The sequence below is a fragment of the Engraulis encrasicolus genome, chromosome 14 (genome assembly GCF_034702125.1).
Source record: "Engraulis encrasicolus isolate BLACKSEA-1 chromosome 14, IST_EnEncr_1.0, whole genome shotgun sequence".
Classification (NCBI taxonomy): domain Eukaryota; kingdom Metazoa; phylum Chordata; class Actinopteri; order Clupeiformes; family Engraulidae; genus Engraulis; species Engraulis encrasicolus.
The window spans coordinates 1,921,550-1,936,793 of NC_085870.1; the positions used below are offsets into that span (position 1 = coordinate 1,921,550).

A 15,244-nucleotide genomic window follows, 5' to 3' on the forward strand; every position below is an offset into this window, starting at 1 on the left:
TGTGTGTGTGTGAGACAGGGATGGAAATAAGCACCAGTCCAATGACGGAGGAATTTGGCCTTTGGCAGGTGAAATATGGGTGAAATTCTACAGGCGCCCGGGTTAATGCTGAACTATACGCAGCATCCAACATCAAAAGTTTAAGCAAACTGGTAATGAAAAGAGGTATTGGTATCACAATAACTGAATTTATGACCTCTGAAACAAAATTATTGATCAGAAAATTATCTTACTTGGCATTACAATGTTTGAACGGTTGAATATGAAAAATGGTGACTGGTGAAAATTGTGAGTAACTGATAGATTTTAGAATCTACCTGCCACAGTGACTGGTGGGGAAAACATTAAGTTCCACCCCTGGTGTGCGTGCGTGCGTACGTACGTACGTGCGTGCGTGCGTGCGTGCGTGCGTGCGTGCTGCCGGCGGACGCTACCAAGTAAGGGAATGTCAAGGGTAACCATGGTGAATCATAAACCATGATAAAATGTTGTCAGTAGGAATTACAGTTTAAATAAAACATAAAAATATGTTATTGCGATTGATTACTGCACCAGGCGCCATAGTACTGTGAGTCTTTCCAGTGTCTTGTCCGTGATGTCTGTGATGTTACCGCTCAAGCACACTTTTTAGCCTACAATCTAGTGTCGGAAGCTGGTATCACAGTGAATTCATATTATTACTATTATTTACTTTAATTTATTATACTTCATGATATACTTCATGAATTTAGACTTTATTTGACTACTTCTTTTTGGTTACTTCTATAGGCCTGATTCAAACTACGCAGTGTTGTTGCTCCACCCACAATTTCGTTGACTTCATTGACAATGACAACAAACTCCTTGAATCTTGAATCTTTGAATTGTTGACCCAGATCATGACTATCATCACTATTTCACTTTTTTAATGCTTTCAGAACACAGTTGACATGCTTTTGAAAAATATTGCAATAATACCAAAACATTTTGGTCAGATTCACCATGAGATAAAATGTTCACACCATGCGTCACACCCCACTAACTTCTTCTTACCAGGAGGTGGATGCGCTGGCCGAGGACTTTGCTCTGATGTTCCACAACGCCTGCACCTACAACGAGCCGGAGTCGCTGATCTACCGCGACGCCCTGCTGCTGCACCGCGAACTGCTGGGGACACGCCGCCGCCTGGAGGAGGAGGACGAGCGGCTGGGTGAGGATTAGGGATGCAAGATAAGATACAAGATACAAGATATTTTATTTGTCATGTGTATATATATGAAAAATATATATACAATGAAAAGCTTCCCTGCTCTGAGTCCCAAAATAACGCAAAAAGAATGTAAAAAGGCAAAAAAAAAGTAGGAAAAAATATATATTTAAAAAGTTGAATGCTGCGTAAAGGGGAGAACCTGATGAGTGGATGCACCGATACACATTTTTTTGCTTCTGATCTGATCCCGATATCTAAATTTGGATATCTGCCGATACCGATACTACTCCGATCCAATACCAAAACCACATATATGCATGGGTTTCAACTTGAGGTAGGCCCAAGTAGACTATTTAGTCAGAAAAGGGAGTCAGAAGAACAGGAAAACAATAAATAAAAAGTAGTGAGTAAAAAAGTAACAATCCCATCCTGAAAACTAATATGCAAGTGATATGATTGGCTCAACGTCAGTATCAGGAGAATTCCGATATTTTGGGAAAATTCCGATCCGATATCTGAATTATTTTGATATCTGAACCCGATACCGATACACCGATACCGATATCCCATCCGTAGGTGAGGAAGGCCTGGGCGGTGGATCCAGAGCCACGGCAGCCCCCCTGGTGCGAGAGCTGCTGCGGAGCCTCTTCACGTCCGTCATGGCTCACCAGGACGACGAGGGCCGTTGCTACAGCGACTCGCTGGCCGAGGTTCCGGCTGCGGACCCGTCGCGGCCAGAGGAGCCGCCCCTGAGCCTGGAGATGGTGCGGGCCAACGTGGAGCGCGGGCGCTACCGGCGGCTGGACGTGCTGCAGGAGCACGTGTTCGAGGTGCTGGAGAAGGCACGGCGCATCAACAGGTGAGTCCCATCAAACAACATGGCATCATAACATTATATAAGAAGGCGCGCCGCATCAACAGGTGAGGCCCATTACACAGCATGGTATCATACAAGTATGGAAGATAACGCGACGCATCAACAGGTTAGGCCCATTAGACAACATGGAGAAGGCACGATGCATCAATAAATAATAATAGGGTTTTACCGTTCCTCTGTACTTTCGACCGTTCTCTGGGTATGGCAGTGCAAATTTTACCCCCAAGCAAGCAGTTAAAGGGACAGTTTGGTCAATTTCAACATGCAGTTGAATTGCTCACGCTACCCTTCACTTGTCAGTACCTGGTGATGCCACATTTTTCAGCTCAGCCCTTTCTGAGATATGAGCAATTCTAATGGGGGCAGCGTTTGTTTACATTTTTAAAAAATGAAACATAGGCCAACTCCAAATATTTTCCCAAAAGGAACTGCTGTTTGCTAGTTGTTTGCTGATGTTTTATAACCTTTTGGATGTTTTTGGGAATAAATAAAAATGTTTTTTTGAAATGTAAACAAAGAGCTGCCCCCATTACAATGACCAGGATCTCGGAAATGGCTGAAGAAGAAGAAAAAAAAATCTCAGGCACTGACAAGTCCAGGGTAGTGTGAGCAATACAACTGCATGTTGAAATTGACCAAACTGTCCCTTTAATATTGAGTCCTATGAGACCAGCTGGTCGCTCTTCCTGATCAAACGCTTCAGGTTGAATTGTTTGCTGCATTCAACGCCCCTGACGTGTGCTTTCCAGGTGGGAGTCAGCAGCGTTTTAGCTCTTTCAACGCCGGCCGGCTGTGTCCGGCGCACGGTTAATGTCATTTTAATTGTGAAAATGTTCCCTTTTAGTGGAATTTCCTCCCGTAAACAATAGGGCTGAGAATTCTGTATTGCTGGGTTGTCACTTTAACCCATTTATGCCTAAAATTCCGGCTATAAAAACCTAAATATCTCAACCTTTCATACCCACACAAACATGAAATACCTTGGTATGAGAGAAAGAAGTGGGAAACTTGGTATGAGAGAGAAAGGTGGGAAAACACTGGCACTATTTACTTGAACAGGCCGTGTGTATTTGTGCATGTAGTTTACATGAATGTGGAAGAAAGCTACAGGATGTGGTTAAGAAAAAAGCACCTATAATCATCGGCAAAAGATCAATCTACAAAGTTGTGAATCGATATCACACTTTTCGAACGTGAATCGATATTGGATCGCGATTCGATCTTTTGAACCCAGCCCTAGTAAACAACAACTGTCTCCTGTCCTGTTCTCAGGACCGACTCTGAGATCTTCGAGGACTCGGTGGAGCTGCAGCAGTTCTTTGTGAAGATGCGCGACGAGCTGTGCAAGAACGGAGAGATCCTCATGTCACCGGCCCTCAGCTACTCCGCCAAGCACCTCCACAACGACGTGGAGCAGGAGAAGAGGGAGAAGCTGCCCCGGGAGATGGAGGAGGACCGGCTGAAGAAGGAGGAGGAGGGCGAGAAAGGTGAGAGAGATGGAGGAGGAGGAGGAGGGAGATGATGGAGGAGGAGGAGGAGGGAGATGGAGGAGGATGAGGAGGAGGAGGATGGAGAGAAATGTGAGGGAGATGGAGGAGGAGGAGGAGGAGGAGGAGAGGAGGAGGAGGAGGGCGACAAATGTGAGGGAGATGGAGGAGGAGGATGAAGAGGAGGAGGAGGAGGAGGGCGAGAAAGGTGAGGGAGGAGGAGGAGGGCGAGAAAGGTGAGATACTGGGGTTGGGTTAGGGAGATGGAGGAGGAGGAGGAGGAGGGAGAGAAAGGTGAGACACTGGGGTTGGAGGAGGAGGAGGATGGAGATGGAGGAGGATGGAGGAGGAGGAGGAGGGCGAGAAAGGTGAGACACTGGGATTGGGGTTGGGTTAGGGAGATGGAGGAGGAGGAGGAGGAGGGCGAGAAAGGTGAGGGAGATGGAGGAGGAGGAGGAGGAGGAGGAGAGGAGGAGGAGGAGGGCGAGAAAGGTGAGAGAGATGGAGGAGGAGGAGGAGGAGGAGAAAGGTGAGAGAGGCACTGGGGATGGAGGAGGAGGAGGAGAAAGGTGAGAGAGACACTGGGGTTGGAGGAGGAGGGAGATGGAGGAGGAGGAGGAGGAGGAGAAGGAGGAGAAACGTGAGGCACAGGGGAGGAGGAGGAGGAGGAGGAGGAGAAAGGTGAGGCACTGGGGTTGGAGGAGGAGGAGGAGGAGGAGGAGAAAGGTGAGGCACTGGGGTTAGGGTTAGTAGAAGAGACAAACGAGATTTGGGCGACAAGAAGCGACTTGAGTGACAGTTTATAGCTGAAGTTGAGCAAATATTATGTACGGTATGTCATATTAGTGCTAGCCTAATCCATGTCTAAGCCCTATGCACGAAATTAGTACGAGTGTATAGGTAGTTTGTTGATATTGGTCATTGCTTGATGTTGCAGAGGAGGAGAAGGTGGCGGTGTTGGCTGCGATACCCAGCCCTAGTGCATAGTTTGTTGTTGCCATTGCTCATTGCTGGATGTGTTTCCTGGTCCGCAGAGGAGGAGAAGGTGGCGGTGCTGGCAGGTACCCGCAGCTCCTACAGCCAGGACTGCAGCTTTGCCGACAATTTATTGGCTGTTTTCTGTATCAGTCTTGCAATGTTTTGAAGTGCTTTTATTTAAGTATAGTGTGTTAGCATTGCTCATTGCTGGATGTGTTTCCTGGTTCCGCAGAGGAGGAGAAGGTGGCGGTGCTGGCGGGTCCCCGCAGCTCATACAGTCAGGACTGCAGCTTTGCCAACAGCACCTACAGCGTGGGGGACTACGTCTACGTGCAGCCGGCCGAGGCCAACCTGCAGCCGCACATCGTCTGCATCGACAAGCTGTGGCAGGACGAGGCCGGTAAGCTAAGCATTCATAGCCTCGCGAGCCATCCAACGCACTTCCGCCAAAGGATTGGCTCCACTACTGTAGTCTGGCCGTGCTTCTCTGTGGAGTGCCTGGAGCAGTAGAATTTTGATCGCAACGCCCCCCCAGAAAACAGCCAATAATCGAATACGCCCCCCACGTGGGGGCGAAAGGGGGAGGACGCTCGTGACAATGACGTACACATCTGCGCCAGAGCCATTGGTCTGCGCTATGTTGTTGTTGAGTAACTGCCAGCGATTGGGTGAGAGGTGTCCAATAATTTCAAACCATAACTGAATGCAAGCTTCCTGCTTCCTACAATTGCTTCAGAGCAAACAAATGCCAGACCATAAATACGAAATGAAATGGTAGTATTATGGGATGGTCAGGACCAGGCTAAAGCCTTCACTCCTTCACTCCTTCACTTCTTCAGCCCTTCTCTGATTTTTTTCTTTTTTCGTTTTCCATTTATCCTTTATGTAGCCAGGATCGTCCCATTGAGACTAGAGCATAGAGGTAGAAAATAACACTAGAGAGGACACAGCAATTTGCGACAGCACTGGGAAATGGCAGCTGGAGCTTCCCAACTTCCGTAGGTAGTGTAGGTACTTTCAGGCAATGCAAGTCAATGGAGAACACGCCCACCCCTGTCAAGAAATTAACTAAAACTGTGTAAATATAAAGTAACACTTTAATCAAAGACCAGATTTGAAATGTCAGGCTACATATCTACTGAAATCATATGAGTCGATAAAATACATTTAAAAATCAAATAATATATTTTATGAACATAGTTAGCAACACACTTCAACTATTGTCCTTGTATAGTGTGTTGATGGACATTTTCACATGATTAAGCCATTTTTGACAGTGGTGAGCCTCGTTCTCCGTTAATTTCCATTTCTCTGATCTACCTCCAGATAATGGCCGCTACAGATTGCCGTAAAAGGGGGGGCGGGGTCCTCTCTAGTGTTATTTTCTACCTCTATGGACTAGAGTCTCTTCTGCCAGGGAGTCCTGGTCAAAATGGCAGCATACATATAGTTACAGCTGTGGCGCAGCGCACTAAGCCCCCCCACATGTGGGCTTGCATGCCCACCCACGGGGACCCCGGTTCGAGTCCGGCAGGGGTCATTTCCCGATCCTCCCCTGTCTCTCTGTCCCATTCGCTTCCTGTCACCATCTTCGACTGTCCTGTCAAATAAAGGCATAAAAGCCCCTAAAAATATATTTAAAAAACCAAAAAACAAACAAACAATGGAAAACAATCTGCTTCATACTGTAAAATCCGCATTTGGTGTGATGGCAGCACTCTACTCCTCCCCCTTCACTTCCTCACCTCCTCTTCATCGTTGCTTTACAACGCTCCACCAGGCACCTTCAGCCGCACTCTAGACTTCAGGCACACTCCCATCTTTACAACGCTCCAGGTTAGGTCTGCACGATATTAGAAAAATATGCGATACACGATATCATAACTGTAAACCGCGATATCGATATTACTCGTGATATTTAATATATACATATATTTTCCCCTCGCTACTTGCCATTCTACACTTTATCATGTATAAAACAAGTGAGAGCAATGTGTTAATTCCAACATTATTTTTTATGAGGAAAAAACATGGCTTATATACAGCATCAACTTAAAATGCCAACGTTTTTAATAATTTTTTTAACCTTTCACCAAATCTGCTATTATTACAAATTAAAAACTTCTTGCGATACGTGCGCAACTTTTGCGCTATGTGTATCGCAAGCCGTGATATCGATACATTTTCGATATATATCTTGCAGCACTACTCCAGGTACCTTCAGCCGCACTCTAAACCTCGGGCCCACTCCCATCTCTCAGACATGTGCCGTTAACTTAGAACATATTTTCCTGTTTTTTCTTATTTCCTCCTTTCTTGCGTTACTCCTTTCTCCCTGTACTGGTGTTCTCCTGTTCTACTCTGACTTGCTCTTCTAGTCTGTATTCTTTTTTTCTGTCAGTTCTGCTCCGATTTTCCTATCTGATTCTTTTTCTCCATACCCTTTCTCATATCTGTTCTTCTGTTAAAGCCCTTCTTTTTTCATTCATCTTCTCGTTAAGAAGTGCCTCCACCAGCCTCTCTCAAAACCTCTTTCTCAAACCGTCCGTCACTTGTCCCATTTTGTGCATTTTGAGTCCATGAATTGTCATTGTTATTATTTGTTTCTTTCTTTTTGCCATTATCCCATCTTAATGACAACACCGCCTCATATCTCACTGCTTCACGTGGCCGGCCTCAGGAGAGAAGTGGCTGTATGGCTGCTGGTTTTACAGGCCCGGCGAGACCTTCCACCTGGCCACGCGCAAGTTCCTGGAGAAGGAGGTCTTCAAGAGCGACTACTGCAACCGCGTGCCCGTCAGCAAGATACTGGGCAAGTGCATGGTGGTGCCCGTCAAGGTAATTAAGCAACTGGCCTGCTTTTTAGAATGACTTACTTCAGGGGTGTCGAACTCATATTGACAGAGGGCCAAAATCAAAATCTGAGCCAAACTCAATATATATTTACAAAAACTAACTAAAATTGTGCACACAGACACACCTAATAGTCATATTTGAATTTCACAAACAGCTTCCCATCATGTTCAAATGTGCCTGCACATATCACAGTGCATTTTAGTGTGAGCTGTTTCACTTGCCACTGCCCATTCATATTCCTGTGATGCTTGAATTTTCATGTTAAGAAATATGCTAATACATTATGGTGTAAAAAATGATCTCGCGGGCCAAATAAAATGACAGCCAGATGCCAAAGCATATACAAACTATGACATCCCCGACGGTACTTAAAAGGCAGCCATACCAATGTTTTCCTCCTTATATTGGTAACGGACAGAGCTATATCTGGCACTTGTGAGCATCATTATAATGCAGTTTTCAGATTTATCCAAACGGCACATGAACTTAAACATTAGGTTCCTCAGTAGAGTAGAGTAGAGCTATTTAATTCATCCCCAATGAAATGAAGGGGTCCTATTGCAGCATAATACAGCAGAACATGAGAGAAGGAGGGAGGAGAATACCTAAAAAGTAGTTATCATGCCATACAGTATGCTCAATAGTCAGATAAAAGATTGTGGACAAGTGTATGGTGAGGTGAAAGCAGCTTTTTTTTGTGCATCATTGTGTCACCACAAGAGACTTATTGGCTAAGCGTTCACTAAAACTTGTGGATAAAAATAAACACCTGTACATTTCTTTGTCTGAATGTCTACAGGCATGTCACGCGTGCTGACTGAAAACCCACACACAGTGCATTGTCTTTCTTGGAATGGCTAGAGAGAGCCAGTTGATTAGTCATTGGTGATACCAATATTACTCAGGTGGACTCTCAAATATTTGGGAGTGTACTTTGATAATAATCTGTCCTGGAATGTTCATGGTAACAATGTGTGTACTAGGATCCAACAGAGACTCGTTTTTTTACGTAGACTCTGTGTTTGGTGTTCAACAGAGGATAATGTTACTTTTTTACCGTGCTGTTGTTGAGAGTGTAATACGCTATGCAATCACTGTGTGGTTTGGAAACCTGACGGTGAAAGTGAAGTCTCAAATAGACAGACTGACCCGCTCTGCACTGAAGGTAGTGGGGGTGAGGGACTACCCCACCCTCCAAGCAATATATGAAGAGTCTGTAGTTAGGCATGCTAGGAAAATAATTGAGGATCCATCACATGTTCTGCACCCAGAATATGAGCTGCTACCCTCTGGCAGGCGATTCAGAGTACCAGTTAAAAACAAGAAAAGGTTTTTGAATAGGTATAGGTTTTCTTTGTCCCTGTTTCTGTTTACCTACTGAACGCAGGTTGTTAACAACTACCAATGCCATGTATGTGTGTAGTAGATATGCACTTGAGTATCTCTATGAGGGCAATTTATTTATGTATGTATGTATGTATGTATGTTTTTTTGTTGTTGTTGTTGTTTTGGCGTCATGTGTATCAATGTTGTGTGCATGTGGCAGCTATGTATGTCCAAGACAAATTTCCTTCGGGACCATTAAAAAAAATCTTGAGAATCTTGAGATTGACGAGCACCTTTCCTCAGTGGATAGCCTCCCTGTTTTGCATGTTAGTACAAGTGAAGGTTAATTGAAATGCATTTTATTGGGGGCGCTGTGGCGCGATCCTCCCCTGTCTCTCTGTCCCATTCGCTTCCTGTCACCATCTTCAACTGTCCTGTCAAATAAAGGCACAAAAGCCCCTAAAACATATATTTTTTTAAAAAGAAATGCATTTTATTTATCTATCCGTCTCTCTCTGTTGTAGGACTACTTCAAGCTTCAGCCGGAGGGGTTCAGACCGGAGGACGTGTTTGTGTGCGAGTCCCGCTACAACACCAAGACCAAGTCCTTCAAGAAGATCAAGATGTGGCCCATGCCAGCCAGCACGGCGAGGATGGTGCCCCGCGAGGCGGCGTTGCCCGTGGTCCGCGTGGCATCCATGTTCGTCAGCGCGTCCAAGCGCAGCCAGGACAAGCTGGCGGAAACCATCGAAAATGGAGTCGGTGGATTCATAGAGAAGGTCAGTCAGTGTTTACTACTGTTGCACTGCCATCGTGGGAATGTTGTGATTAGATGAAAAGATCTCAAATGAATAAACTTGAAGATGGAAAGTTCTGGAATGTTTGGTTGCATTTTAATATTATATGGAATCTCTGAACCTTACACAGCTGTAGAATGCATTCTTTGTCAAAAGAGTCAAAAGGGGGACGCTGCTTAGCCCCCACGTATGTGCTTGTATGCCCAGTGGCACCCGGGTTAGAATCTGGCCTGGGTCATTTTCCAGTCCTGCCCCATCTCTAGCCTGGGCGAAAAGCCAACTGTTGACTCTGTCAAACAGTCTGGCAAAAGCCAAGAGGAATCCGTCTCCGTGGAGGGTGGGAGATGGTCTGATCTTACTCTACCATTTAAATTCATTGGAGTTCAAATTAAAACGCGTGTTGTGCTTTATTAGCATGACTGTTACGATATAGCGTCGCAAAAGCATACAAATAACAAAACGAAAGTGTGAATATAGTTACCTTAACCAATCAATAACGGACTTCGCGAGTGAGTTCTGCGTCACCACTCTCAACTGTTTGCTGATTGGCTAATCGCTGAGAGAACCCGAGCTGGAGGCTTTTGCCAGACGATGTGCGGAGCCAAAATCTTTGGGTGGAGTACATAAGATGGCGTCGCCAGGCTACCCCATCTCTATCTCCACACTCACTTCCTGTTAACCGTTACTGTCCTATCAGAAGTAAAGACAAAAAAAATGTGTTGGTAATTCAAGAGAAACAGCATTGACAGATTGTGAAGCTGTCAAAGTCAGTTGTAGTTGTGGTTGATGTAATGGCAATACTCTGATGGTAATACTGCGGTGCTGGTTGAGTAACTCTCTTGCTTCTCAATAGGAGCGGGAGGACGTTCCCGTGGAGATGGCCAATGGGGACGCAGGCTGCCAGTATTTTGACCAGCTGCGTGTCAATAACCTGTGGCTGAAGGTCGGGGACTGTGTCTTCCTGCGGGCACATGGGTTGCCGCGACCCAGAATTGGAAGGTAATTCGCTCAAGTGTTTTTTTTTGTTTTTTTTTTGAAAAAAGGTTTGCACACTCCTTTTGGATTTTTTTTTCTTTTTTAAGTTATTTTTTCTTCTTTTTATTCATTCATTCAATGGCACTGCCTGTTATAACCATAATTTCTAGCACAAAGTTTATCATTACAAGTGATTTGCAAAAGAAGTGAGTACTTAATATGTTTTTCAATTTGAAATACCACAGGTATTCCTATTTATTTCTAATAACCATGTAAAAATACCAAGTAAAGGTTAGAAAAATATGGTGATTGGCCGTTTATGAGTAATGCAATAGAAATGGTAGGCCTGCTTATATTACAGTGAGATGAGAAACTATCAAGACCGCTAAAGCCCCCGGGCCTTCGTTTGGGGACCCCTGCATTAGCGAATGGGCAGCATGAATTCTGGAAATAAACAACTACAAATCTTACACAGTGTCCCTTTAAAATACACCTGTTTGTATCTTCTACTACATATGGACCTTTCACTTCTATCTGGCATTAAGATTTATTTTGTAGGTGTTGCAGTGGTAATGATTTTGTGTGTATGCATGTTGTGTGCCGACAGGATTGAGAAGATGTGGGTGCAAAATGGAGCCGGGTTCTTCTTCGGACCTGTCTTCATTTTCCCTGCGGAGACCGAGCACGAACCCACCAAGATGTTCTACAAGAGAGAGGTCTTCCTCAACAGCCTGGAAGAAACCATCCCCATGGGCTGCATCACAGGTAATGCTATCTGTCACATAGTAGTTCATAAGCACTAAGAAAGAAAGGGAAGTCACGAAGGAAGGAATGGGAGGAAGGTCGTAGTGTTGGGGAACAGTAGCACATTCAGGATACCTTACCCCAGTGGTTCTCAAACTTTTCCCATCATTCCCCCCCCCCCAAACACCAGCAGTACTGACTGATTTTACGATCGCTGCGCTGCACAGAATCAAAGGAAAGGTGACTGGTGCGATAAAACAAAGAGGGACGTGTGTTAATTTCCTTTGCTATTCAAATTCATGACAATTTTTAATGTAGTGTTGGTGAGGGCTTAAAATGTATATTTTAAAAAGAATACTTTGATCAAATCACTTTGCATGGGCCGTTTCTTATACCTGCCATCTGTAAGCTTTCCTGTTGATGTGCATAATGCCTCAATTCTGGAATTTTGGAAGTTGTACGTGCATTTCAGAACACCCGAAGTTGAAAACCAATAGGTCTGCAATCGCTAAATGCACGTCATTCCCAAATATAAAAGAAGTATTCCACTTACTGTCCTGTCCTCCAAAATACCAACCAAGTTGTGTGATTTGACAGCTACCCACACCCCCAAACCTGTTTGGTAATGCTAACCAAGGGAGGGCTGAAATTTTGTAAACAAGACTACAGTCTTTGGTGGGAGCTAGAGATTTAGTCTTTTTTTTCCGTAGTTGGCCATTTCATGTACCGGTAGTACTGCTTTTAGGATCCCACAACAGCTGAAAACAAGTTGAAGTCTTCACAACAAGTTGATGTCCGATGTGTTGAGAAATGTCAAATATCATCCGATACCGATACATCTGGACGATACATTGTGCATCCCTAATATCTTCACAATCTGTCAGTGGTATTGGTCTCTTAATCCCTTGCTCTGATCCTAATCTTAACCATTCTTCTGTTCTGCTCTGATTTGTTTTTTTTTGTTTTTTTTGTTTTTTTTAAAAAGGCAAGTGCGTGGTGTCCTCTTTCAAGGACTTCCTGTCGTGCCGGCCCACGGAGTACGCGGAGGAAGAGGTGCTGGTGTGCGAGAGCCGCTACATCGCTAGCGAGCGGCAGATGAAGAAGTTCAAGGGCCTCAAGCGCTTCTCCCTCTCCGCCAAGGTGGTGGAGGACGAGCTCTACTACTTCAGGTACGAAGAGAAGTCCTCTTAAACAAGTCCCAACAGGCGAACAAAGATGCGTCCGTCCATGTGTATGCTCTGCCGCCTTGTGGACAGGAGGGAATGACAACTTAGAGAATGCGTTTCAGACGGACAGACAGACCGACGGACCAACGGACGGTCATACCGTCTTATAGAGATGCCAGGACGCATCTAAAAATATAATGATGACATACAGTGACATTGTACTTGTCGCTTTGCATTTACTCATTGTTGAATTTTGATCAGTGCAGTGCAAACACTGTCCTGCTGGAAAGTCCAAACTCTGCTCAGCTCTAATTTTGTGTCCGTCACTTAAACATTCTTTTGAAAAATATGCTATTTTAAAAGAATTAGTGAGGCCCTTAACTGTAATACGTTTTACAGTGTGTATACTCTCCACGCAGACCTATAGTAGGGTGTGTTTTAGACCAGAGGTTATAGAATTTATGGGTGCATTTTTTGCCATATCCACTTCCCATTGTTAAGGTCAAATAACTCTAACTCAGTCTCATCTGACCACACTATGATTTCCCAAAATGTTTTTAGCTTGTCCAGATAAGCTTTCTGCACAAGTTTAACAGCTTATTTCTGATGGATACACAGGAAAGCCTTTTTATGCATCACCCATCCAATGAGCTTTTGCCTTGTGAAAAGTATACGTGGAAGGACCCATGTCTAAGTCTGCACTATCAGCAGCTATGGTCTTGTAATTCTATGGAGGTGTTCTGTAGTGTGCCTGTTACCATTCTTACCATCCTTTAGCCATGCCCTTTTAACTATTTTTCAACAAACTACAGTTTGTTCAGAGCCCACCATATTCCACTCTCCAAGACAGAACTTAGGACAAGCCTCATCTGCTATTTTGTATGATAAATAACATTTTAATGACCAATCATGTCTGTCTTGGTGACTGAAGGGATTCCAAAGTCATTAAAACCAGTTTGTGCTGCAAAGGTGAGCTCTACTTCATATTAATGGTATACCTTCTTTGGGTGCCCATATTTATGCACACGCCTATTTGTGTTTAAATCCACGTAAAATTCTTTCTATAACACCTATTAAAATTCTTCCACTGCTGAAATGTTTCTCTTTCCCAACAGTTTAACATGTGTTAAAAGGAAGTTGCTACTTTAAAAGTTCAATGAGAAATAAACAGATGTAATGATTTTCCAAAAGGGTGCCCAAACTTTCTGATGGCACTGTACATTTACAAAATGGCCACAAAGGTAAAGAGAGGGAGACAGAAAGGAGTTGGGAAGTTCGATCGGGCCCGAATCGAACCTGGGTCCCCATGAGCTACGTGCATGGTATGCTTCATTAGGTCCTCATGAGCTATGTGCATGGTATGCTTCATTAGGTCCCCATGATTGTGCATCAAGTGTCTTTTTTTTCGTTTTTGCCTTAAATTCCAACCCAAACGCATCTTCCAAAACCACCTTCAACATTACTCGAAAACCACTACAAAAACACAGCGTCCAATAATAATGCCGTATCAGAATGAAGTCCAGTTGGAGTGCTTCCTGGAACTGTATAGTTTTTTAAGATGGTGCTCTTTGGTGACAGGGTTGATTTGATTTTAAAAAAAGTTTTAGAAATACCAGGGCACTCATCTTCTTTGTAATTAAAATGCCTTTATTTTGTTGGGCATAGCATGATTAAAATACTTGAAGTATTTTAATCATGCTATGCCCAACAAAATAAAGGCATTTTAATTACAAAGAAGATGAGTGCCTTGGTATTTCTAAAACTTTTTTTGAAATAATGCCGTATCGCTGCCGTTGCCCCAGGAAGCCGATCGTGCCTCAGAAGGAGCCGTCGCCGCTGCTGGACAAGAAGATCGAGGAGCTGGAGGCCAAATTTGCCGACATGGACGACGCGGACGAGGAGCTGGACGACATGGACGACGAGGAGGAGGAGGAGGCGCCCGCCACTCCCTCCATGCCCCAGATGCACGCCTCCACCCCCAGCGACATAGACATGCCCTACACGCCTCCTCAGGTACAGGTACTGTGACCTAAACCTACACAACACCAGAGTCGTCCGTATATCAAGAGAGTCTGGCCAACTCGAATCATGGACGCCATTTTCGCTCCCCACGGCGAGGATTCTACAGTGTAACCCTATGGGCAGCATACCGTCAAAATCGCTGGATTTAAAATACAAATAAGGCTTCATAGACCATCAAACTTGGGTTGTAGTATTATCAAGATCCCAACATATGAAAACAACGTTAACAAGTTTGTTCGTATAGAAGGGGCTTGCTTAAAAGAGGGTTTTGTCAGCATAGTTTTGATGTGCTCAGCAGTGCATTCAAGCGTGACTTCCGTGTTGTTGTTGCCTAGGCAGGGCCAACGTCAAAGTAGATACTTAAATAATGTACAGAAATAATATTCACAAAAATGGTCAAGTTCATGTACAGGGACCCTGGTGATACTTGCGCCAAAGTTTCACGTTGTGTCGAGATTTAGTAGTTTAAAAATAATGATGTGCTCAGCAGCGACATAGACATGCCCTACACACCTCCTAAGGTACAGGTACTGTAACCCAAACCTACTCAACACCTCAGGTGATATAGCACAGGGTTTCCCAAACTGTGGTGCGTGCACCCCTGGGGGTGCGGGGCCTACTCCAAGGGGGTGCGCAAACTGAATAGAGCAAATTTATACAGAATTAATGAATATTACATAGTTTTTAATTGTTTGGTGAATTGTATGCTGGAAGGATCCATCTGAAGTGTAATTTATAACTTGTCATGCAACAAGTTCCATTGTAATGATGGCAGAAAAAACGTCAGGTCTATTGGAAATGAGGATTGCCCAAAATGTGCGGCTGTG

The 15,244-nt window shown here is 44.4% G+C and overlaps 1 protein-coding gene across 5 annotated transcripts in view; it reads left to right on the forward strand.

The window, feature by feature from the left end:
• pbrm1l (polybromo 1, like) overlaps positions 1–15,244 on the forward strand; it is a 46,556-nt gene that overhangs the window by 21,799 nt on the left and 9,513 nt on the right. For 4 of the 5 annotated variants that reach the window (XM_063214780.1, XM_063214783.1, XM_063214782.1 and 1 more), the window contains exons 18-27: positions 1,036–1,189; positions 1,766–2,048; positions 3,339–3,553; positions 4,764–4,931; positions 7,212–7,369; positions 9,238–9,492; positions 10,364–10,509; positions 11,093–11,250; positions 12,215–12,398; positions 14,198–14,414. In XM_063214780.1, coding sequence (XP_063070850.1) covers positions 1,036–1,189; positions 1,766–2,048; positions 3,339–3,553; positions 4,764–4,931; positions 7,212–7,369; positions 9,238–9,492; positions 10,364–10,509; positions 11,093–11,250; positions 12,215–12,398; positions 14,198–14,414 — 1,938 coding nt within the window. The remainder of the gene's footprint in view (positions 1–1,035; positions 1,190–1,765; positions 2,049–3,338; positions 3,554–4,763; positions 4,932–7,211; positions 7,370–9,237; positions 9,493–10,363; positions 10,510–11,092; positions 11,251–12,214; positions 12,399–14,197; positions 14,415–15,244) is intronic. The other variant, XM_063214781.1, reaches the window with a different exon arrangement.